General features: G+C 48.2%; 4 protein-coding genes across 6 annotated transcripts; 2 read left to right on the top strand and 2 right to left on the bottom strand.

The window, feature by feature from the left end:
• Positions 1–3,195: 3,195 nt before the first annotated feature.
• LOC111256464 lies at positions 3,196–5,877 on the top strand. The gene has a single exon (XM_022824646.1). The coding sequence runs from the start codon at positions 3,276–3,278 to the stop codon at positions 5,319–5,321; it is 2,046 nt and encodes a 681-aa protein (XP_022680381.1). The 5' UTR covers positions 3,196–3,275; the 3' UTR covers positions 5,322–5,877.
• Positions 5,878–15,085: 9,208 nt separating this feature from the next.
• Positions 15,086–17,916, top strand: LOC101775325 (fasciclin-like arabinogalactan protein 15). The gene is made up of 2 exons (XM_004955443.2): positions 15,086–16,571; positions 17,470–17,916. Exons 1-2 carry the CDS (start codon positions 15,176–15,178, stop codon positions 17,541–17,543), a joined length of 1,470 nt encoding a protein of 489 aa, XP_004955500.1. The 5' UTR covers positions 15,086–15,175; the 3' UTR covers positions 17,544–17,916.
• Positions 17,917–18,022: 106 nt separating this feature from the next.
• On the bottom strand, positions 18,023–22,003 carry LOC101774916 (CST complex subunit TEN1). Of its 3 annotated transcripts, XM_022824161.1 has the most exons (6): positions 21,894–22,003; positions 19,738–19,799; positions 19,068–19,177; positions 18,840–18,993; positions 18,602–18,740; positions 18,023–18,436 (listed from the first exon to the last, which is right to left on the bottom strand). In XM_022824161.1, the coding sequence occupies exons 3-5, from the start codon at positions 19,169–19,171 to the stop codon at positions 18,621–18,623; spliced, it is 378 nt and encodes a 125-aa protein (XP_022679896.1). In that variant the 5' UTR covers positions 19,172–19,177; positions 19,738–19,799; positions 21,894–22,003; the 3' UTR covers positions 18,023–18,436; positions 18,602–18,620. The 3 variants fall into 3 exon arrangements, with proteins under 3 accessions (XP_022679896.1, XP_004955499.1, XP_022679897.1); XM_004955442.2 differs by having other exon boundaries at positions 18,109–18,740; XM_022824162.1 differs by lacking the exon at positions 21,894–22,003 and adding an exon at positions 21,052–21,173 and having other exon boundaries at positions 18,109–18,740.
• Positions 20,745–21,791, bottom strand: LOC101774524. Its single transcript, XM_004955441.3, has one exon. It carries the CDS (start codon positions 21,601–21,603, stop codon positions 21,010–21,012), a length of 594 nt encoding a protein of 197 aa, XP_004955498.1. The 5' UTR covers positions 21,604–21,791; the 3' UTR covers positions 20,745–21,009.
• Positions 22,004–22,239: the final 236 nt, after the last annotated feature.

Raw genomic sequence — 22,239 nt, 5'->3', positions numbered from 1 at the left:
CTAAAAATGATTGAACGTTTCCAAGGAGATGAGATGGTATATCACATCTTTGATTCAGTAGAAGATGATCCTCATAACTACTAAAAATGGACTACTGCCAAATGGACTACCGCCACATATGTTGAAGCTAAAAATTAACTGTCCCATCATACTACTAAGGAATATCGACCCAGCTAATGAACTTTGCAATGGCACAAGGTTGGTGGTACGCGGATTTCAAAAAAAATCAGTTGATGCAGAAATTGTGTTGGGACAGCATTCTGGGATGAGAGTTTTCTTGCCTAGAATCCCATTATGCCCCTCTGACGATGAGATGTTCCCATTTCATCTTAATAAGAAACAATTTCCTATCAGACTAGGCTTCGCCATGACAATAAACAAATCACAAGGTCAGACCATACCAACAGTTGGCGTGTACCTACCTGAACCAGTTTTCTCACATGGCAAATTGTATGTCGCGCTTTCTAGGGCAACAGTGATAAAAAAAACATAAAGATACTGACAGGTCTACATGATCAAGAGAAGAAGAAGAAGAAGAAAAAGAAGAAGAAGATCAGTACAACCGAGACATACACAAAAAACATTGTGTATACAAAAGTCCTCACAAAATAAGTGATTATTAAAAGGAACATTCTGAAGTCATAGCTGCTAGAGAAGATACACCTTTATGAATAGTATACAACACTTCAGATCTTACTACTGTTTAAAAACTTAAAATTTAGTAAACATGAAGAGAGAAACAAATTTTATTCAGCAATTCATCAATTCAATTTGGTAAAGACATAATTGAAAATTTAAAAACAACATTAAATTATAAACCAAGTTTTGCGCCGTGTGTATTAAGACGTGCGATGCTTTTTTTCGTTGCACGGGTATATTTCCTAGTATTAGTCATTGTATTAGTAGTTACTAGATCTATCAGAATTTTCAAAATGTGTATAGATAAAAGGGTAAAACATGTGGAGCTAAACAGGTACTCCCTCCGTTCCAAATTATAAGTCGTTTTGACTTTTCTAAGTTCATAGGGTATATCTAAGTGCATAGCAAAATCTATGAATCTAAAAAGGCTAAAACGACTTATAATTTGGAACGGAGGGAGTATATAACTTAGTTTCTGTAGACATCACTTAATTTAGAATTTTAGATGATGGCAAAGTTTATTGTCAAGATCAGGATCCAGAATACATGGCAGCACTATTCATCACAAGCAAAATAAAAGAGAGGTGCTCTGGGGAGGAGATCTGCCACTTCATGCCGCGCGACTACGTGCTCTGGCTGCCCGCCGCCGCTCTCTAGGTCAGGCATGCACGCACCAGGAAGTGCTAAATAAAAGAGAGATTAACAGAGTAATGGTAGTAGCTTCTTTAGCTTGCTTATGAAAGGCTTGTGCCAACAGGAACAAAGTTTGTCCATGTCCTTCATCTGATGATCATCGAGCGGACACAATCGACTTGGCTATAGCTGCAACATCACCCTGCATTCGATCTCTGTACTCTCTAGTCATGAGAGATCTGCATTAGCTCTATTTGAATTCGCTTGGGCTTCTGGATTGATATGGTTTTTGTTCCCAGCGTGGCTAAGAAACAACTCCAATCAAGGATCAGCCATGCTTCAAAAAATGTGCACATTTCTGTCGTTCTGCAGTTTGTTTTCAGAAGTCAGGTGTCCTGCTTTTACAGCCCTGTACTTCTTGCGCCAACAGAAAGCTGAAATTATACTATGTCCGTGCGAGCAGATAGCTTGCTCGTCTCTATTTGCTTAATGAACTTGGTTGTTCATTTGTCAGTAATCTATTTTTGCTGGCTTGACCCATTATTGAGCGAACAAGTTACTTGGCACCAAATGCAGGGGCTCAATATTATTTGTGCCTATTAATCCTGTAATGTATCATCACCACCAGGATACTCATCTCATGAAGCCAAACACATGATGTATACCAACAAATTACCAACTAAAAAAATGTGAACATCTCCCTGAATCTCCACATTCAGTTTACATGTACAATTGATCATTCAAGCTGCAGTGTCTATTGGACTTCGTGCCAAAATGGTGATCTCCCAAATACTGCAGACTGATTAATTTCTTTTAGTGATTAAGGTTTACCACATTAATTATTTTCGTTCATCCTTTCATCATTTTCAGTTCACAGTAAACATATCCATTATCCAATGCATGTTAAAGTCAGATAAGTAACTGAGTACATGTCGATCAGTATTATCATAGATTCATAGTTGACAAAAGAAACAAGTACAGGGTAATAGTTGGCTCTGGCAAAGAAGTTGCACCGACTCCACTTACAAAATTTCACTGAACTAAAAAAGACAAAGATGCCATCGGAAAGCTGTAGTAAAGATCTCCAGTACTCTTAGGAACAGGATTTGGAAACATCACTTTGGATTATCTTCAATTCTTCATACACCTTGAGAAGGCTCGCCACCTGCCCTCGGGACGCCTGGATCACGGACGCCGATGGTCTCCGTCGCCGCCATTAGCGATTGCGAGGGCGGTGTCTGCTGGACGAGCTAGGGACGGCGCGGCCTCGGCCGCCCCGCCTTGGAGCTGCTCCCCTGCGGCGGCCCGCTTCTTCACCTGCTCCGCCGCCCACGCAGCCGCCATCTTCCCGGCGATCTTGGCCTTCAACACCCTCTTCAACTCCCGCAAGTCCACCACCACCTCATCGCTGCGCGGGACCAGCATTGCCCAATGGACGAGCAGGTCGGCGTCGATCCCCAGAGCACCACGGCGGCGTTGACGGGCGCCGAACACCCTACGCACGGCGAGGTACCTGCCCGGGTCGTCGTCCGGCGGGAAGTATGGCGCGAACACGCACTTTGGCTCGCACCTGCTCCGACGGGATTGCTGGCACGCCACGCACTCCCGCCGTCCTTGATCTCCCGACGCCGGCGTTGGGTGTCACAGTGTCTACACGTAATGTCTTACTGAGTATGGACACTATCTATCGATACTTTGGGTTGGGACTGACCTTATAATTATATTGATTGCACATCAGGAGTCAACACGATTCATTAGCGAAGTATAATCCCCGTAATTATCTCCTTCCATATCTCTAAGCTCTCTCTCTCTTTGATTCTCTCCCATCGATCTTTAAGAGACTGAACCAAACTCATGTAACCAACTGCTTACTCTCTGCAGTCAGTCCTTCTACGTTACAAAACCGTGCCCCTGTTTAAACTACTAACCATAAACGTAACTATCGCGGCCTCCTGTAATCCCGACCATCTATCCCCTCCTTCCCTTACTCGAGCTCGTCGGAGATGTCGGAGGAAGACGAGGCGGAGGCGCAGCCGGTGCAGACCACGTGCGCGGGGTGCAGGACGCTCCGCCGCCGGTGCGTGCCGGGCTGCGTGTTCGCGCCCTACTTCCCGGCCGAGGGCGACGACACGTCCCGGTTCGCGGCCGTGCACCGTGTCTTCGGCGCCAGCAACGTCGCCCGGATGCTGGAGGACGTGTCCCTCCCCTCGGACCGGCACCGCGCGGCGGAGACGCTCGTCGAGGAGGCCCGGGCGCGCGTGCGGGACCCGGCGCTCGGCTGCGTCTCCTACGTCGCCGTCCTCCAGATGCTCAACGAGAAGGCGCGGGAGCAGGTCGACGCCGTGCGGGAGGAGATCGCCGGGGAGCTCGGCGCCGGGGCCGCGGCCGAGCCGGTCGACGTCGCGGCAGCGGAGCCGGCGGCGAGGGTGGAGGCGAGCGCGCAGGCCGAGCGCGCGCTGGCGCACGCCAGGGAGCGGGACGCCGAGTTGCTGGCCGTGCGGAACGCCGCGGACCTCGAGTGGTGGCGGCAGCAGCGCCAAGCGGAGAAGCACGCCGCCGGGGGCCGGAACACGAACGAGCAGGTGGCGGAGACGGAGAACACGGCTGCCGCCGCCGCCGCCAAAGGGGAGTCGTCGAGCGAGCAGACAATGGTGATGACGCAGGCCGAGGCCGGGACGGAGCTGGACTCCACGGAAGGGAACGGGTACCCGCGCCAGCAGATGGCGGAGACAGAGGAGCCGGCGCCCGCTGCTGTGGCTGCGAGTGAACGGGCGATGTTGACGCCACCGGCCGCGGCCGTGGATCAGCGCCACCACCTCGCCGCGCCGCACGCCGGGACGGAGCCGAGCATCCCGGGAATCGGGCACCTGCAGCAGAAGGTATTGGAGGACAAGCAGTCGTCGACGGCCGCGGCAGAGGCAGCGAGGGAGGAGGCAATGGCATCGGGGCAGGCCCCGGCCGCCGCGCCGCAGCACCACGAGTCTGCAGCGACGCAGCTCGCCGGAGCGGGGACCGGCTTCCTGGACGGGGAGCAGTGGGCTGCCGCGGAGGCGCTCGCCAAGGAGCTGGACACCATGAGACGGCGATACGCCGCGGCGCAGCAGCACCACCACCCTGCGGCGGCGCACTATGCGTCGATGGGTCTCCACGTCACGCCGCGGCTCCAGAAGCCGCCCCATCAGCAGGCAGCCCCCGCGGCGGAGGTGGCGAGCGGCCAGGACTCGATGGCGACGCTGGCGCAGCAGATCGCCGAGGCGGAGGCGGAGGCGGCTGCGGAGCAGGACATGATGATGCAGCTGCTCGCCGCGGGCGCGCCTCAGTACGGCAACCTCGCCGCGCAGTACGACGTCGACGCGGAGCTTGACGTCACGCTGGTGCACGGCCACCAGGACATGCGCCAGCAGATGACGGAGCTCGGCACACTTGGGCACGAGCCACCCCAGGAGATCGTGCAGCAGCTAGCCGCCGCGGCGAAGGTCGCCATGGAGCAGCGTATCATGCCGCAGATCGCCACCGCAGAGCTCGCGGGAGAGCAGGAAACGATCATGCAGCAGTTTGCCGCCGCGGCGGAGCTCGCCAGAGAGAAGGAATTGATCGTGCAGCAGGCCAGGCAGCAGGAGATGGCGATGTTGCTGCAGGCCTCCGCGGCGCCCATGGCGCAGTACTCCGAGACAGAGCTCGGCGTCTCGCTGGGGCACCAGCCGTTGGTGCAACAGCTGTTGCAGGAGCAGCAGCTGGCCGACGCGGTGGGAGTCGTCGGGGAGCCGAACACGACGACGGTGGTGCAGCATGTCGCGGCCTACGCGGACGCTGAGCACGGGAGGGACTCCGGCGCGACGGCGGCGTTCCGGCCGCCGGGGCTGAGCGAGGCCGCGCCATTCCTCGTCGAACAGTCGCTACAGGGGCAGACGGCGAGGGTGCTTGGGCTCCAAATGGGTTCATCTCTGCCGCCGTTGGGCCAGCCGCATGCTCAAGCGTCGCAGCAGCAGGGTACGGATGGTGGCGACGACGGCCAGTCTTCAGATTTGACGGCGTACTTGTACTATTGATCTTTTCTCCAGGTACTAGTGTCTTCTGATTTTTACAATTCTTGATTTCGGCCCTGTGTGTTAATTCCTTGCAGCATTCTTTGCTCTCAACCTTTTGGATGAAATTCCTAACTGTGCACTTTCCGTTTTTTACTCAATAAAATTTTGCGAGTGGAAGTGCAACTTGTTTGAGAGTGCCAATTCTTGTGCTATACTTATTTCTTATTAACTCCTATAGTCAGATTCTGTTATTCGAAATGCAAAAGATTTTGGATGCCACCGAATTGGGTGAATTTCAGAAATTTCAAATAATTCAGACTGAGATTCAGTTGTTTGACTGGTCAACAAATTCATTGTGAAATAGATTTTTGCTAGAATTTGATGGAAATTTAGGAATGGAGTACTCCTAAAGAAGATGTGGGGGAGAACTAGAGAGATATGGTGAGGAGCTAAGGAGGATGACGGCCAAAGCATGATGTTTTTGAGTTTGTTAGCTTTTTACAAAGTAAGATAGGCACAAAGGAGGCATATTTACTGTTGTGGAAGCATTGAATCAAGCATCCAGCCGCCAAGGCCTCTTTACTGTTGTGGAGCATGTCTTTTAGAAACGATGTAAATTAAGCTAGCTTCTCTTCACTCTTCCTTAAAAAAAACATGTATTTACATGTAACAACCTCACATATCAATATAATTGTTCAGACTGGCTTCTTACCTGCGGTAGCAAAATTCAATTAATTAGGCTTAATAGATTTGTCTCGTGAATTAGTCTCAATCTGTGCAATTAGTTTTGTAATTAGTCTATATTTAATACTTTTCTAATTAGTACCTAAACATCGAATGTTTAGGGACTAAATTTTAGTCTGTGGAACTAAACATCCCTAAAAAAACTACTTATCATTCCAATCACATTGATGGAGACCAATCAAGCTCCGCAAATCTTCCTTTCTCATCCGTCTTCATCAACCGTGACGAGGATGATGAATATCACCATTAGTATTATCCTATGTTAAATGTTAGGTGGTTTTGTGCTGTATGTTGTTTTGTTCAAGATTCTATGTTGCTTAGAGTTTCATTCATTTGTCTCTCTTTATTCTTCTTTTATAATGGTTATTATTACGTGTAGGGGCTTATTGCAGATGCTAGAGCTTTATACCAGAAAAAAAGCTTCCTACCTGTGTGAAATCCTTCTCTATGATTTTTCCCGCGAAAAAAATCTTTTATGATTTTGATGCTAACTCGATGTTAGTTGTTACTGTGCTCCTGTCATAACTCCAACTTGAAGTGGGCTTTGTGGCCCATTATGGGTTCAGGCCTATGGAAAAAGAACCAAGACATATGTTAGTTGGACCAGATCGACTACCTTCTTGACTGAAATAAACGAGGAGCTAGGGAATTTGAGAGAGAGAGAGAGAGGTGGATTTTCAATAAAATCGAGTAGGAGGTTGTTTTTTCCCCCAGCAGAGTACATTATAGGTGAAATCTCAAAATCAAAACATTTTCTTTCTTTCCTTTTGAAAGGGTTCCTATTGATAGTATAGGATGTGTGTGCAGTGGTGTAACCATAGTTAGAAAAGGTAAAGTGGTAGTAGTCCCCCTGTTCTAGAATACAAAATACAGATTAGTCTATCACAAACATTAGTCCAAAAATATTAAAAGTTTATGCTACCGAAAGTGATTACATTAGAAGGTAAATTTTTGTTGGCACAAACGACATATTATAAGAGAAATCATAGGTTAAATGTGACATTTTTGAGACCATGTAAAGTCAAACCACGCCATATATTTTTGAAATAAATGGAGTAGCAACCATAACTCGCACCTTGTGACTCGTGAGAGTAAGGGAGTATCTGCGGTAATGACCCGCAACTGGTCAAAGATTTGCACTTATTGTTAGATCGCCAGCATGCAACCACGCAGTAACGAAATGCTCATGTGCCCCTGTTTAATCGACGTGGAGAATCTGCAGATGGTACTGCGCAGGGGACGTGATGATCCAGTTGGATCGAGAACCGCGGGTGATCTGTGGGCACGTCCACACACGACCCACCATTCGCACTTCGCAGCAGCCACACGAGCTGTTTTCGAAGTTTGCTTCTGACATGAAGTATCACTACACGAAATCTGAGCATTCATTCTAACCCTTAATATTGGTTTTTTACCCGGTACTAATATAAGCATTGGTACCAGATCTAACAAGCATTGGTACCAGATCTAACAGCTAATTTCTTATTAGCCCACCGTGATCCCCTTTAGTACTGGTTAGAGCATTAGTACCGGGTCTAACAGTTAGTTCCTCATTAGCCCCCCATGATCACCTTTAGTACCGGTTGGGGACTTTAACCAGTACTAAAGGTCACCCATTAATATCGGGTGGAGCCTCCACCCGGTACTAATGTGCCTGGGGGTCCTTTAGTACGGGGTGGAGCCTCCACCCGGTACTAATGGGTGACCTTTAGTACCGGTTGTCCAACTGGTACTGACTTCCCTCCTATAAATCAAGTGTCTTCTTCCTCCTACCCGAGCCATTTCCTCCAGCTTGGGCTTCATCCATTCATGGTGAAATAGGGGAGATGCTGCCAGATTTTTGACCATTTCGTGGGGATTTCACTCATTCAAGTGTTCTATAGGTTAGAAACTTCATCCTCCCTTGATACACGGTTAGTATACTAAGTTTTTATGCTTTAGATCTAGAGTAATTTGTGATTTTTAGAATAAGGTATAATGGAGAAAATTTTCATTTATATGCATATGTTATTTAGAGCTCATATTTGTGATTTTTAGAATAAGCTATAATTTTTTGGATGCTATGATTCGTATTAGTCAAAAAAATTGATACGAGGTTAGAGGAATAATTTTATAGTTTAGTCCTTTACAAATATGAGCTAAATAAATTATGGGGAAAAATATAATTTGTTCATATTTTAGTTATTTTCAAATATGAGCGACATAAATTATGGTACATAGAGATAATAAGATGAAATAGAGGTATATAATTAGTCTTTTTAGAATAAGATACAATGGAGAAATTTTTCATTTATATGTTATGTTTGAGCTAAATAAATTGTGGGGAAAAATATAATTTGTTCATAGTTTAGTCATTTGCAAATATGAGCTAAATAAATTATGGTATAGAGATGGCTACTGCTGCTGGAGGTAGTGGTGATGGTGGGGGCGATCGTCGTTCTTCTGCAGCAAGGGGAAAACTATAGTTGGCCCTCATGATAAGCCGAAGAAAATGAGCACGTGGGAGAGAGCAATGCTTCGTTATTTGCAAAGATATCATGAAGATGCTGTTGCGGCGGGTTAGGAACCTCGGTGGTCGTTATACTCCACCGCCAGTCCTAGGGGTTTCAGGTCCACTGAGTACTACCGTCATAGGAGGCACAAATAAACCACATGATGAAGCTAGGTTAGTGAAACCTTCGTCTTCACCGCTCAAGGATGCTTAAAGTCCTCCTAGATAGTAATCAAAGGATGGTTTGTCGTAGTCTGTCATGTTGTTTGGGTCTGAAATTTAAATTTGTGTATTTCTATCTAAAATTTCAGCAACATTTGAGTTTATCGTAGTGTATCATGTTGTTTGGGTTTGAAATTTGAATTTATGTATTTCTATCTAAACTTTTAGCAACATTTGAGTTTAATGGTATTTGTATCATGTTTGTTATTTTTCATGTATAATTCTTTGGATGATTAGAATATCTTTGGTTCGGTAATACTTTGTAGATGGGTCGGCAATGGATGTACAGCGCGGACAAACGCTCCATGGAGTATATTAATAGCTTGCGTGGTTTTCTCGATCTGGCAGAGTCCAATAAGCCGCCATCTGATTTCATTTGTTGCCCATGCCGAATTTGCAAAAGTGAGAAGGATTACTCATCCAGAAAGAATATTCCCGCCCACATATACAATTCGGGATTCATGCCTAACTATTTTATTTGGACCAAACACGGGGAAATAGGATTTATGATGGAAGATGATGATGATGAAGAAGATGGTAACTACATTTCTGATTGGACTCAAGGAGATGCCTTTGCAGATGCTGCAATGGGCGAGGCTAAAGAAGAGATGGTTGCAGAAGAAGGTCCTACCGATGATCTAGGTCAGGTGTTGCGAGATGCAAAAGAAGACTGCGAGAATATGAAGAAGTCAAAGAAGTTCGAGCGTATGTTAGATGATCATAAGAAATTGTTGTACCCATATTGCAAACAGGGGCACAAAAAGTTGGGTACCATACTGGAAATGCTGCAATGGAAGGCAAAAAAATGGAGTTTTTGACAGAGGGTTTTGATGAGTTAATGAAAAAGGTTGTTTGCCCTCTGGGTTTGGAGGTACAAAGATACATGCATGTCCTAATGACTGTATCCTCTATCGTGGTGAGGAATACGAGAAATTAGAGGCTTATCCTATGTGCGAAACGCTGCGTTATAAAATCAGGCGAGATGATCCCGATGATGTTGAGGGGCAGGCCAACAAGAAGAAAGTTCCTCCGAAGATAATGTGCTATTTCCCTGTAGTACCACGCTTGAAGCATTTGTTTAGAAACAAGGCGCATGCAAAATTGATGTGTTGGCCAAAGAAGAATGTAAGCAAGATGAAAGGATCAGACACCCCGCTGATGAGTCCTAGTGGAAAACAGTTCACAGAGAATTTCCTAAGTTTGAAAATGATGCAAGGAATATATGGTTTGGTTTAAGTATAGATGGATTCAATCCATTCAGTGAGTTCAGTAGTGGTCATAGCACTTGGATTGTGACCTTACGTATGTTCAACCTTCTGTTCTAGATGTGCATGAAACGGAAGTTCATTATGATGCTGGTAATTATCCAAGGCCCAAAATAACCTGGCAACAACACTAAGACCGTTGGTGGATGAACTTTTAATGTTATGGAAGAAAGAAGGTGTACGTGTGTGGGATGAGCACAAAAAGGAGACTTTTAATCTACGAGCATTGTTGTTCATAACCATCAATGATTGACCGGTGCTTGATAATCTATCCGGATAAACAAATAAGGGATATCGAGCTTATACGCACTGTTTAGATAATACTTGCAGCATGTATTTGAAATAATGTAGAAAGGTCGTGTATACGGGCCATCGTCAATTTCTTCCTACTAAGCACCCGTTAAGAAAGAAAGGAAAGCATTTTGAAGGGGAGGAAGAAAAACGTACTAAGCCCGTTCACCATAATGGTAAATATGTATTTTCTATGATAAAGGATGTGAGGGTAGTGTTTGGCAAGGGCTCTGGTAGCCAACCTATTCCAAACGATGAGGACAGACATGCACCCATGTGGAAGAAAAAATCTATATTTTGGGAGTTATCTTATTGGGAAGTCCTTGAGGTCCGTAATGCAATCGATGTGATGCACCTGATGAAAAATCTTTGCGTGAACGTGCTTAGCTTCCTGGGTACATATGGAAAGGCAAAGGATACAATTGAAGCACGTCGAGACCTGAAATGTATGAAACAATGAGATGACCTACATCCGAAAAAGAGAGATGATGGACATTACTTGCATCCTGCCAGTTACACTCTCAGCAAGGAAGAGAAGGAAAGTACGTTTGAGTGTTTGAATAGCATTAAGGTCCCATCTCTTTTCTTTTTCAAGCTAGCAGTTAAATATAAGACTAACTAGCTTTGGCTATGCATATATGTACAACTTCCACTGGATACTCCACGTTATCGTGGTTGATCGAAGCGCGGTCTATATCATGAACTTTTTGAGGAAATCAAGAGATTAATAAAAAACCTCATAAACATTCTTAATAAAGTATGGGCTCGCTTCCGTTGACACGTCGCAGGTGAATTCAAAGAGAAACTTGATTTTAAGCCTTCCCGGTACGTAGAACAGTTAAAATAACCTGTATTTTGGAACGGAGTAGTACCGCATTATTATATATCCATGTTGCGAATGGTCTATCAACACGTGCAAAGGGGAGAGATTCAGAGATACAGTAGTCCGAGTGGGCGAATTGCGCCATGTGCACGACTCGATTTGATTGAAGAAATTAAATAACACATGAAAATCTTGCATGTAAACATCTAGCTTATTAGTGATGAATAATAGTGGTCATGGAAAACAAGGTGTGTCTGAATGATTGAGAAGGCACTGGACCACATGGCTGCCGCCTGTTTGCAGATCACGATGCAAACTTGCAAAGCGCGTGCACCGACATTGAAATTTTTCTTTGCCAGCAACAACGCAAGCTGATGAAATGAAGACCGAGAACTCCAACTTGCGAGTTTCCTATTACCACAAATTGAGCTTGCGTATACTCCAGTAGCATGCATTAATTGTCTTTTGTTTTTCTGCTACTTCGTCGTATTATTGTTTGTGTGTTGATAAGTTGGGGTATTATTAGTTTTACAATAGTTACACATATATTGTAACAAACAATACTTATTTATGAAGATCCTAGTGGTTAGAGAGTCACGCTTTCTAAAACATCGCTTATGTGTGAACGAACGGAGCGAAGGTGTGTCTCGGAGATACAAGAAACCTATAAAAAAATATGAACGGAGCATCATAACAATACGGTTGTGATTTTTATGGTAGAACTTCTCCACATGATTTAATTACCCCTCTTAACATTATTACTCGTATGTTCAGCTAATTATTATTCCAGTGATACGTGCGACGTGCCGTGTTCATCAACACTATAACAACTATGATAACTTTACCGATCTTAAAAATATGTCGATCCTAGGTAAAGTGATATATATATAGTCAGTTTTTGTAGTGGTGTGTATCATTGGCGATGATGAGGTACTCGAAGAGTACCAAAACTAGTCAGTGAAGTCTACAAAAGTACTCGGAACTGCTGTATTTGACTAAAAAGTACTCAGGAGCTTATCGTACATATATTTATGGGTCCACCAGAAAGTTTGGACAGTCCTAAATATGGGGCTGGACACCGAGATGCATCTGACATGGAGACCATAGTGCAGTAGAAAGACAGGAACTAGTCGAGGATTAGGAAAGTACTCATTGTAATAAGAGTAGAACTCCTCTAGTCGTATCTAACTAGTATTCTTGTAACCAACCGACATGTAACCCTACCCCCAACAATATAAGGCGAGGCAGAGACCCACTCCAAAGCAATTCGATCCAACCAACACATAGGACGTAGGATATTACGCAATTAACGGCCCGAACCTGTCTAAATTGTGTGTCTGCGTTTACCTTCGAGTTCCTAATCTCGACGAGCCCCACTAACCAAAACACTAACTCGGGCACCCCCTTGGTAGGTTGCCGGGTCTAAACATCGACACTTGGATCTCTTTTAGGTTTTCTTTGCAATTAGACCCCCGATAATTATGGTAATTGCGTAAATAGGAGCTACCGGAGACTCGAAGCTGAACCCGAAGCTGGAGCCGTACGAGGACTACTACGAGGAGGAAGACTACTTAGATTCACACCCATTTCGACTTGAATACCCATTAGGCATTGCTTAATTAGTATGCTAGCACTTTATTTCTCGCATGATGAGATGAACCTTGCACAGCCTTATACCTTGATTGTCCAACTACTATACCATATACGCGTGTGTATACGCTATGCGATGCTTGCATGTGTATAGGATATAGTGATTAGGATTCTTAGCGTGAGTGGGATAAAACCGACAGGAGAAGGTGTTTGGGGGACTTGGTAGGGGTGAGCTTTACACAACCTAACCTTTGGATTAGGGGCTTGGGGTCCGCTCTCGGGCGTTCCCTATTTTGTACCTATTGCGAGTTCATAGTTGAGGAGCATAGGAGTTGGTGGCGATACCTGTTATGGGTGTAGTTGTGGACCACGTTGTGGAGACGCGTTTGAAAGTTAGGAGCTCGCACTGGTCTGAAACCTAGAGGATCAACTTGTTCATGGGAATATGTTAAACGTGCACACCACTCGCCAACTATGGGTTTAGGCCCGAGCCGAGACTTACAAGTATGGTACCATACCTACTGTAGGATAGAGTATCAGTGTAGGGGGAGTGGTGCTTACCTTTTGCCCCCTGATTTGCTTTTGCCCCCGACTGGCCACGGTAGGAGTGCTTCACAGTTCCCGGGGTGGTCTTCTGTGGGGGACCGCATCCGAGCCCGGATGTGGGGTGGTATCGTAACTACTAGGTTCTTTGTCTGCTAGGGTGTTGTTCAGTCGGCTGATCTCCGGCTGTCTCACTCCGAGATGGGTCTAGGTGTACACACTCTGAAATAAGTTGTGTACGTGATAGCTACTGATCCAAGGACTATCATAAGATCACAAGGAGTCGGATTCTCATAAACGAAAATCCAGTTCTTTCACTCTAGAAGCTTGAGACCGCCTCCCATTTATTTATGAGATGTAATTTTACCAAAGTATGTTGGGCAACCATTGGAGTTTCAGTTATAACCACAAGGCCCTCCTGCAGCCTTATCAGGAACAGGTTGCAAGTCCTCTTTTTCATGAAAATTATTATCCGGATGACCTGAAGCATTTGGTCAGTAACGAATGACTGGACCTTTCATAGCATCGCACTAAGGGTTGACAACTGCAAAAGGAAATTCATGGAAGAATTCTTTCTCGTAGTTCTCCATAAGGCCAAACGCTCTCTGATTCCCTCCATGTCTGCTTGGTTGCTTTCTCCGTAATTTTCTGTTTGCTCCTATTTCCTTTCGTTTCCTTCTCTTAGGTTGTTTTGTCCTTTTTGCTGTTGGCTTTGACCAGACACTGTAATCCTCTTTTGTTTTTTTATTTAATATATAATCAGTAGAAGTACGCCCCTGTTCTTAAAAAAAAAAGTACGAACCACTTCCGGAGCTGCATTCCACCTTGCAGCGGCCGTACGTGTAGACGTGTAGTCCCGCGGCACAGCCGAAAGCAAATGGTGGCGGTTGTAGGACGATGGGCTCCGGCTGGCTCATCATGTGATGCGCGTGTGGACGCGCGGCGCCGTTCGTCGGAGCGAGCTTTGACTAATCTGGGATCGTCCAACCATTATTAGTTCGCTGATAATCACCGTCTCAGCCTGGCAGATGGGTTGGGAGCGAATGCATGGACGCCCAACTTAACACATGCGTCGTCGTTTTCACCTGCAACGGAAATGAGACCTCTTCTCTTTGGTGGCCTTCACCTAGTTAGTTATCACTGTCCCAAAACGAATGCTAGCAGTTGTTGAGAACAATGCTAGCAGTCGTGTTTACACAAATGCACAGACTCATACGAGTGTTGCTTCTAGACGGTTGCAGAATAACATCTCTCTAATCTCTATAGATTCCAAACAAAGCAACTCTAATCGCAAAAAAAAAAAAAAAACAGAAGAGAGCAATTCAGCTACCAATCCTAACTTTTTCTTCCTCCACCTTTTGACATCTCCTCCCTGTAGGTTCGTACAGCTGCGTAAACCTGCCCGTGGTCAATTGGCTACACTACAGTTACAGTTAAAAGAAAAGAAAAGGAGAAAACAAAAAAAAGAAAAGGCAAGGTCAAAAAGGGCACAAGCCAAAAGCGCAGAAAAGCTCCACCTCGCTTGCTCGGCGCGCGCCCTAGCGGAAAGCCCCGACGCAAGCCAGCCTAGTACATCACACGCAAACCTCATCACCAACCTATCTGCTGTCCTATAAAAAACGACAAGGGAAAAATGATTATTTTTCTCGAAAGAATAATTAGAAAATGCACAGAGAGGTGGGAAACGTGTAGCTCTCACGAGGCGTGCAGTGCATCCGCGCACCGACGGCCTCGCCCCCCGGCCCCACCTGCCAGCCTGTACCGGCCTCCCTCCCACGCGTCCTCCCTTCGCATATAGCCCCACCTCCTCTCAGTCTTCGTCCTCACTTGACTCGCCCCTCTCTCTCTCTCAACAATCCACGCATCACCGACGCGCCCAATCCACACCACCCCCGCCGCCGCCGCCATGGGCCGCCGCGCCCTACCGCTCCTCCTCCTATTACTCTTCTCCCTCGCCGCGGCGGCATTGGCAGCGGAGCAGCCCCAGCAGCAGCCGCAGAAGCCCGCATTGCCGCCCCCTTCGGCCGCCACCGGCGCCGCCGCGGCGGCGTCTAGCGGCGGGGGAGGCAGCAGCAGCGGCAGCACGGGGGTGAGCTCCAACTCGGTGCTGGTGGCGCTGCTGGACTCGCGCTACACGGAGCTGGCGGAGCTGGTGGAGAAGGCCCTGCTCCTGCAGGCGCTCGAGGACGCCGTCGGCCGGGGCAACGTCACCATCTTCGCGCCCCGCAACGAGGCCCTCGAGCGGGACCTCGACCCGGAGTTCCACCGCTTCCTCCTCGAGCCCCGCAACCTGCGCGCCCTCCAGTCCCTCCTCCTCTTCCACGTCCTCCCATCCCGCGTCCACAAGCTCTCCTCCTCCTCCTCCCAGTCCCACCAGACGCTCGCCGGCGAGCCGCTGGAGCTCGCCACCGCTCCCGACGGCGCGGTGCGTGTCGGCGGCGCGGCGGTGACGCACCCGGACGCGGTGGTGCGCCCGGACGGCGTGATTCACGGCATCGAGCGGCTCCTGGTCCCGCGCTCAGTCCAGGAAGCCTTCAACCGGCGGCGCAGCCTGGCGGCCATCTCCGCCGTGCTCCCGACCGGCGCCCCTGAAGTCGACCCGCGCACGCACCGCCTGAAGAAGCCCGCCCCTCCCGTCCCGCTCGGCGCTACTCCCATCCTCCCCGTCTGGGACGCGATGGCTCCCGGCCCCTCCATCGCGCCGGCGCCGGCCCCGGGGCCCGGGTCCGGGAAGCACCACTTCGACGGGCACAGCCAGGTGAAGGACTTCATCCAGACCCTCCTCCTGTACGGCGGGTACAACGAGCTCGCCGACATCCTCGTCAACCTCACCTCCCTCGCCACCGAGATGGGCCGCCTCGTCTCCGAGGGGTACGTGCTCACCGTGCTCGCGCCCAACGATGAGGCCATGGCGCGCCTCACCACGGACCAGCTCTCCGAGCCGGGGTCGCCGGAGGACATCCTCTACTACCACATGGTGCCCGAGTACCAGACGGAGGAGAGCATGTACAACGCGGTGCGGCGGTTCGGGAAGGTCCGGTACGACACGCTCCGGCTGCCGCACAAGGTGACCGCGCGCGAGGCCGACGGCTCCGTCAAGTTCGGCGCCGGCGAGGGCAGCGCGTACCTCTTCGACCCGGACATATACACCGACGGCAGGATCTCCGTGCAGGGCATCGACGCGGTGCTGTTCCCGCCGGTCGAGGATGGAGGGAAGTCCCCCGCCGCCGCCGCCGCCGCCAAGCCCGCAAGGAGGGCGCCCGCCGTCACCGGCGCCACCGCCAAGCCCAAGCTCCGGCGAGGTCAGTACACTTACAAATCAACCCACATTTCGTCTTGGTTTACTCAACACCAGATTCGACGCCGTAAATTTAGCGATTTAGTGTAAATGGCGGTGAAAAAAAGGGTGTATCGGTGGCGGGTCGCCGTCGCCGCACGCCATGGCCGGGAATCGAAGCGAGGGCCGAGCACCCAGCAAGGAATCAGATCCCCAGCAGCATTTGGGGGCGTTAAATTAGAATAAAATCACTAGCAAAGTACTCCAGCCACCACTAGCACCAGCGGCGCAGTTAATTAAGATTAACCCCGCCGTTAATCTGGCTAGCTGTGGCACGGGAGGGGCAGGACGAGGGGCGGGCCCACATGTAGGGCAGGCGGAGGCACGGCATTCCCTTTGGTGGGAGGACGAGCGAGTGGAACGGGGGGTGAGTAAATGCGGGCTGGCGCGGGTGCCGTGGAGTGTAATTAATTTTTGTTACCGGGGGCGACCGAAACCGCGTGGAGGCGGCGACTTGTGGGACAGCGAGGGGTGAGCTGGCTCCCCCTGCGGGCCGGCGACGTTGATGGCGCAGCGGACAGTGAGCTGGCCCCCACGACGCCATGCCAGTGTGACGGCCGGACGGGGGAATGCGGCGCGGGTACCAAGGTCACCTCGTGACGACGCGAGGACGAGGACGGGCGGGCCTGGTGTACGCTCAACTGCAGGCTGGCCCCGGTCCTCGCTATGCAAATTTGGGCCACGGAATGATAATTGGGCCTAGAGAAGCTTGCGCTCGCTCGCCTTGCCGGCGAATATCCACGGGATCAAAACTACTTCTATGGCAGCACCTAGCTTTTGCGGATCATTCTGCCTTGCAGCTTATTGGCATCTCCTTGCTATCGCTATCTTTGTTTCTAACAATCTTGTTGTTACCAATGCAGGGAAGTTGTTGGAAGGGGCTTGCCAGTTCATGGGCGTCTTCGTCCGGCGGTCACGGTTCGCTAGCTGCCAATAAACCACGGACGGATCACGGATGAATGTTGTTACATCTCATTCCGCTTCTGTCTGGCTCGTCACGGATGGACGAAGAAATTTTGTTTTGGCCTGTCAATTAGGAGGCAGTAGTCACGAGCCGCGAAGAGTAATTGGCAGATGCAGAGCAGGGTATATGGCTGTGAGAACCGGGGAAGAGGAGAAATGAGTGGATGAGGAACTGTTTATACTGGAGAGCGACATTATGTATATAGCATTAGAGCCTTTTTTTTCCTTTCGCTTTTGATTTGTTTCATTCTTTTTGTTGATTACGTTATGTTAATTACCTTTTTTTCATAAAACAGAAACCAGGACGAAAATTAGTCCATGGGTCATTCTTTTTGTGCACACTTTCACTTTCTGTTGCACTTTGGTTGAAGCCTTCCGATTTCGCAAAAGGCTTTCACAGAGCATCATTCTCCTATCATGCGAAACATGGTTCAACGAGCACACAGAACTATATATCTTTTCTCTCTCAGGACTCATCAATACATTGCTTTCACATCATGATGCCACAGCATCATGGAACTGAACAGGAAAAAGGAACATGTAGTAATGTAAGCTTTGGTCCCCAGTAAACTAGGGCAGCCTGGAATTGCTAAGGTCCCAGGAACTAAGATAACTACATTCTTTAGCAGAGAAGCAAAGAAAAATATATGTTCCACCCACACAAAGCATCACTCAACCTTCATGTTAAACATGGTCCAATAGACTCAGATTCACAAATAAAACACTGGCATTCTGCGGCCAAGTTCCACCTGCCTCCAGCAGAATAACTGAGAATGAAAATGTCTCGTTCCAAAATCAGATCATCGCAACCAGATATCCCATACATGTCAACGCAGCCCTTTAAGGTGCAAGAGAAATGCCAGACCCCTGAACAGCCAGAAACGGATATGTGAGGTCCCTGAAATCATATGCAGGAACTCCAAATTGATCAATTCTCATATCAAATCCTCTAGATGGTCCAGTTCTGTTCTCATGTACAAATGTCATTCCATCGCGGCCAAACAAAGGAATTGAACTGCAAAGAGCATGTGCCTGATTCCCCAGCAACAGATCATGCTCTCCTGGAGCTCCGTAGCTTGGCTTCATGTTTCCGCCGGATAAGCAGAGACTGCTGGTAAAGGTTCAGGTCGAGGCCATCAACATTCCTTCCTATGCGCGCTTGCAGAATTGCCTGCAGAGGGTTGTAAACAAATAAAACTTGGTGTAGCCTTGTTATTCTGCTAGTTCAAACAGGCCGATCAAGGCTTGAAAAGGTAGGAGAGCTATGTACCTCATTATCTGCACGGATCAGCAGTTCGCCAATGAAATGGTATGCTGAATTTGTACGAAAACTGATGTCCCTCAGATTTTGGGTGTCAATCTTCAAGCTCACGCTCCCATCTTGAATGACAGCAATTGCAGAGTCCACATCGTATGACTGAAGACTGAAGAAAAGCAAGAGGCTCAAGATAGCTGAAACATAGGTTGTCCATAAGTAAAAGGAAGCTCTAACACATACATTCCTGTGACTCGAAGGGATGCTCCTTGCTTGAACATCTCTGAGGATGGTTCTAGTTCCCCCAGAATAACAGGCACCCCTGGTTTTAGACCAGCAGATGCCATCTAGCACTGAGAAAAACAGAGTGATTTTATCAGGCATGTGTCCACAAACAAGAACAAGAATGTGATTAATATTCTACAGCGGAAGAAAGAAAGGAAACTTCATACAGAAACAACTAATATAGGTAACTAGGTAAGACTTAGTTACTACTTACTAACACAAATATTGCCCAACACATTGTTGCTTTCTACGTGTCAGGAATCAACGACTTGTTTACAGTCTTACTTCAAAAATTAGCTATGCCACTCAGCATGTTTCATTTGTTCAGATGCAAAGAACGAAGAACGGCATTTTACTGTTCTGACCTTTTATTTTCACATCATGATGTCAAAGCATTATGGAACTGAACAGAAAAAAAAAAGGGATGGGTAGACTTTGAAGTAATGGAATAGCATGGCATCCCAGCAAGTTACACCAGAATGGAATTGCTAGAATCACTATAATTGAGGTAACTATATTCTATTGCAGAGAACATATTCCCCTTTTAGAATCAGTGACTTGGACCCTTGCAACATTGCAAGCCTACTATAATGAACTTATTTAGACAATAAAGAAGTAAACAACAAACCTCTGGCCTCTTTTCTTTGGGAGAAATGCTTCCTCTACAGATCTTGACACCAAAACAGAGTGCTGTTGCAAAAACAGATTTCATCAGACCCATGAGTCAATAGGGCATTAGGTCAATAGTGACCTCAGTGCTAGAAAGGAGCAAGTTCTACAACTGGAACCAGAACAACTGAGGTCTGATGAAATCAGAGCAGAAAAAAGTAGACAAGCAGCCACTGGAAAATTATGAATGCATGAGTGGAAGTCACAAATTAGTCAGTGAAGCATCTGAATAAGATTAGACTGACTGGGATCTGATTTGGTACTTTTAAAGCCAAAGATCAAGAGACAGAGGAGGTAATTTATGAAATAGAAGGAATATATCAAGGGCTGCAAAATCCAGTAATGCTGTTGTTATGGTCGGCAAGACATACTACAGGAAGAGAAGGGACAAGTTAGTGGCAGGTTAGGAATAGAAAGGGTGGGACCACTCAGGCCCCTTGGTCATAGGACTTTTTTGTAATCAGATTGAATTCTATCTATAAAGAATCAATCTATTAGGTTACTTAGGAGTCATGTCATCTCCCCTATATATATGAGGAGATATTGTAATTTGAGAATTAAGAAGTAATTAGGGATTTATCCTTCCACCTTCCCTGCCTCCTCGCATTACTGTTCACGCGTGAACAGTAGCCACCGTTCTCTCTCTCTCAGCCCTCTTTCCTGCGCCTATGGCTGCCCCCCTCTCTAAGTCCCTAAGATCTGGTATTCAGAGCCAATTTTCCTCGAGACCCTGGCAGACTGGAGGAGGACGTAACTGGAGAACCCAAACCATGGGAGAGGATCCGAAGGGAGGTGGATGAACTGGTAGCCAAATTGGTTCCAGATTTTCACTGCCAGCAGGAGGAACCAAAGGAGGCGCCTCATGTGTACGTACCACCACCCAAAAGAAAGGAGGAGCAGATCCAGAAAGAAACTCCCCAACCCGTGGAAGAAGATGGAATAAAAAATGATCAGCCTATGGTGATATTTCAGAAACGCATCTCCTCCAACCCCAACTCCTACAAATTGATGCAACTTTAAATGATCTGTACAATGGAAGATGGGCCAAGAAGAATAAAAATGAAACCAGAAGAACTTCGAACACACTCTTACAGTACAACATATCAGCATTTTGCTATGAAAATCGATCTAATGCCTAACTCACTGACTCACTGTACATTTTGCTTGTAATAGCAAACAGGTGAATACTTTCTCACACAAAATGGTTGGCAACATCAAAGGGTCAGCAAAACTATTGCCCACAAGCAAGATGAGACCTAATGAAACCCACAACCTTTGCAGCAATGGCCTCCGCATCAACTGTCGGATCAGTTGTGTCCACCACGATCCTCGGCACATCGCCAATTTCATAATCCGTGCAACCTTGGTACCCTTCCACAAGCCTTTGCAGATCCGCCCACGTCTTCGGCTTATGCCATCCATCACCGCCACCACCATTGGCAACTGCTGCCCCCCGCTTCTCCAGCCTCCGACGCCACTCCTCCTTATCACCAGGGTGGCATTCCACAATGACCACAACCGCACCGGGTAGGCGTGTCAAGGCGTCAAGGTGGGCACGGTGTGACAGCGGGGAGTCGATGACAACAGACAGGCCAAGCTGGACCTGCCGCTCAGCCACACGCCACAGCACAGCGTAGGAGAGCTCGTTGAGCGCGCCGGAGGCAGCCACGGTCTCGAGGGCTAGCGTGCAGTCCCTGACATCGTCCTTATCCAGGAGCGGGCAGCGGAGCGCGGCGGCGATGGCCCGCGCCGCCGTGGACTTGCCGGACCCCGGGTGGCCCTTCATCGCCACCACCACCGGCGGCGCCAATTGCTCGTCAGCCATCGGCACACTCCCCCTCCTCCCCTAAGTAACCCTAAAGCATTTCTTGGCTCTCCCTCCGCCTCAGGCAATGGCGAAGATCTATTAATGGTACTAGAATGGGTGTATCTACCGGGCAATCTAGCAAGCCAACAAAAACAAATAGTGCGATCTTATCCCTGGTTTAGGGAGAAAGTCCAAGAATCGAGTGGCACCAACCTATGGTCCAGAAGCATCCAGGAATCGGACAAAACGGGGGCAAAATAAACGCATAAAGTACCAATCCTGTGAGTGGGTGATGCGGTGGCAAGTACCTGGAGTGGTGACAGCGACGGCGTTCGGGTGGCCGCCGGGGCGACGTCGCGACGGCGAGTGGGGAACTGGGGAGGGGTTGGCGGTGGAGAAAGGGGAAACTGGATGGAGGAGATGGTGAGGTGTGCCTTGTGCGGGGCCTATTGACGGCAGGTTGGGCCCGTTGCGTGCCGAGGCCGTTCGTGTTTGGGCCAGTGGTGAACCTTTTGGGCCAGATGAAGCTGGGTCGTGTAGAGTTGCAGCCCGCCTCCCGTCGGATTTTGAATTCTTGGACAATGGGCCTAGTCCACGTTTTCACCCCGGACAAGAAAACCATCCGTTCTGCCTCCTCAAGTTCGCAAAACCGGA

The sequence above is a fragment of the Setaria italica genome, chromosome II (assembly GCF_000263155.2).
Source record: "Setaria italica strain Yugu1 chromosome II, Setaria_italica_v2.0, whole genome shotgun sequence".
NCBI classification, from domain to species: Eukaryota; Viridiplantae; Streptophyta; class Magnoliopsida; order Poales; family Poaceae; genus Setaria; species Setaria italica.
This window is presented reverse-complemented; position numbering and strand designations above follow the sequence as displayed.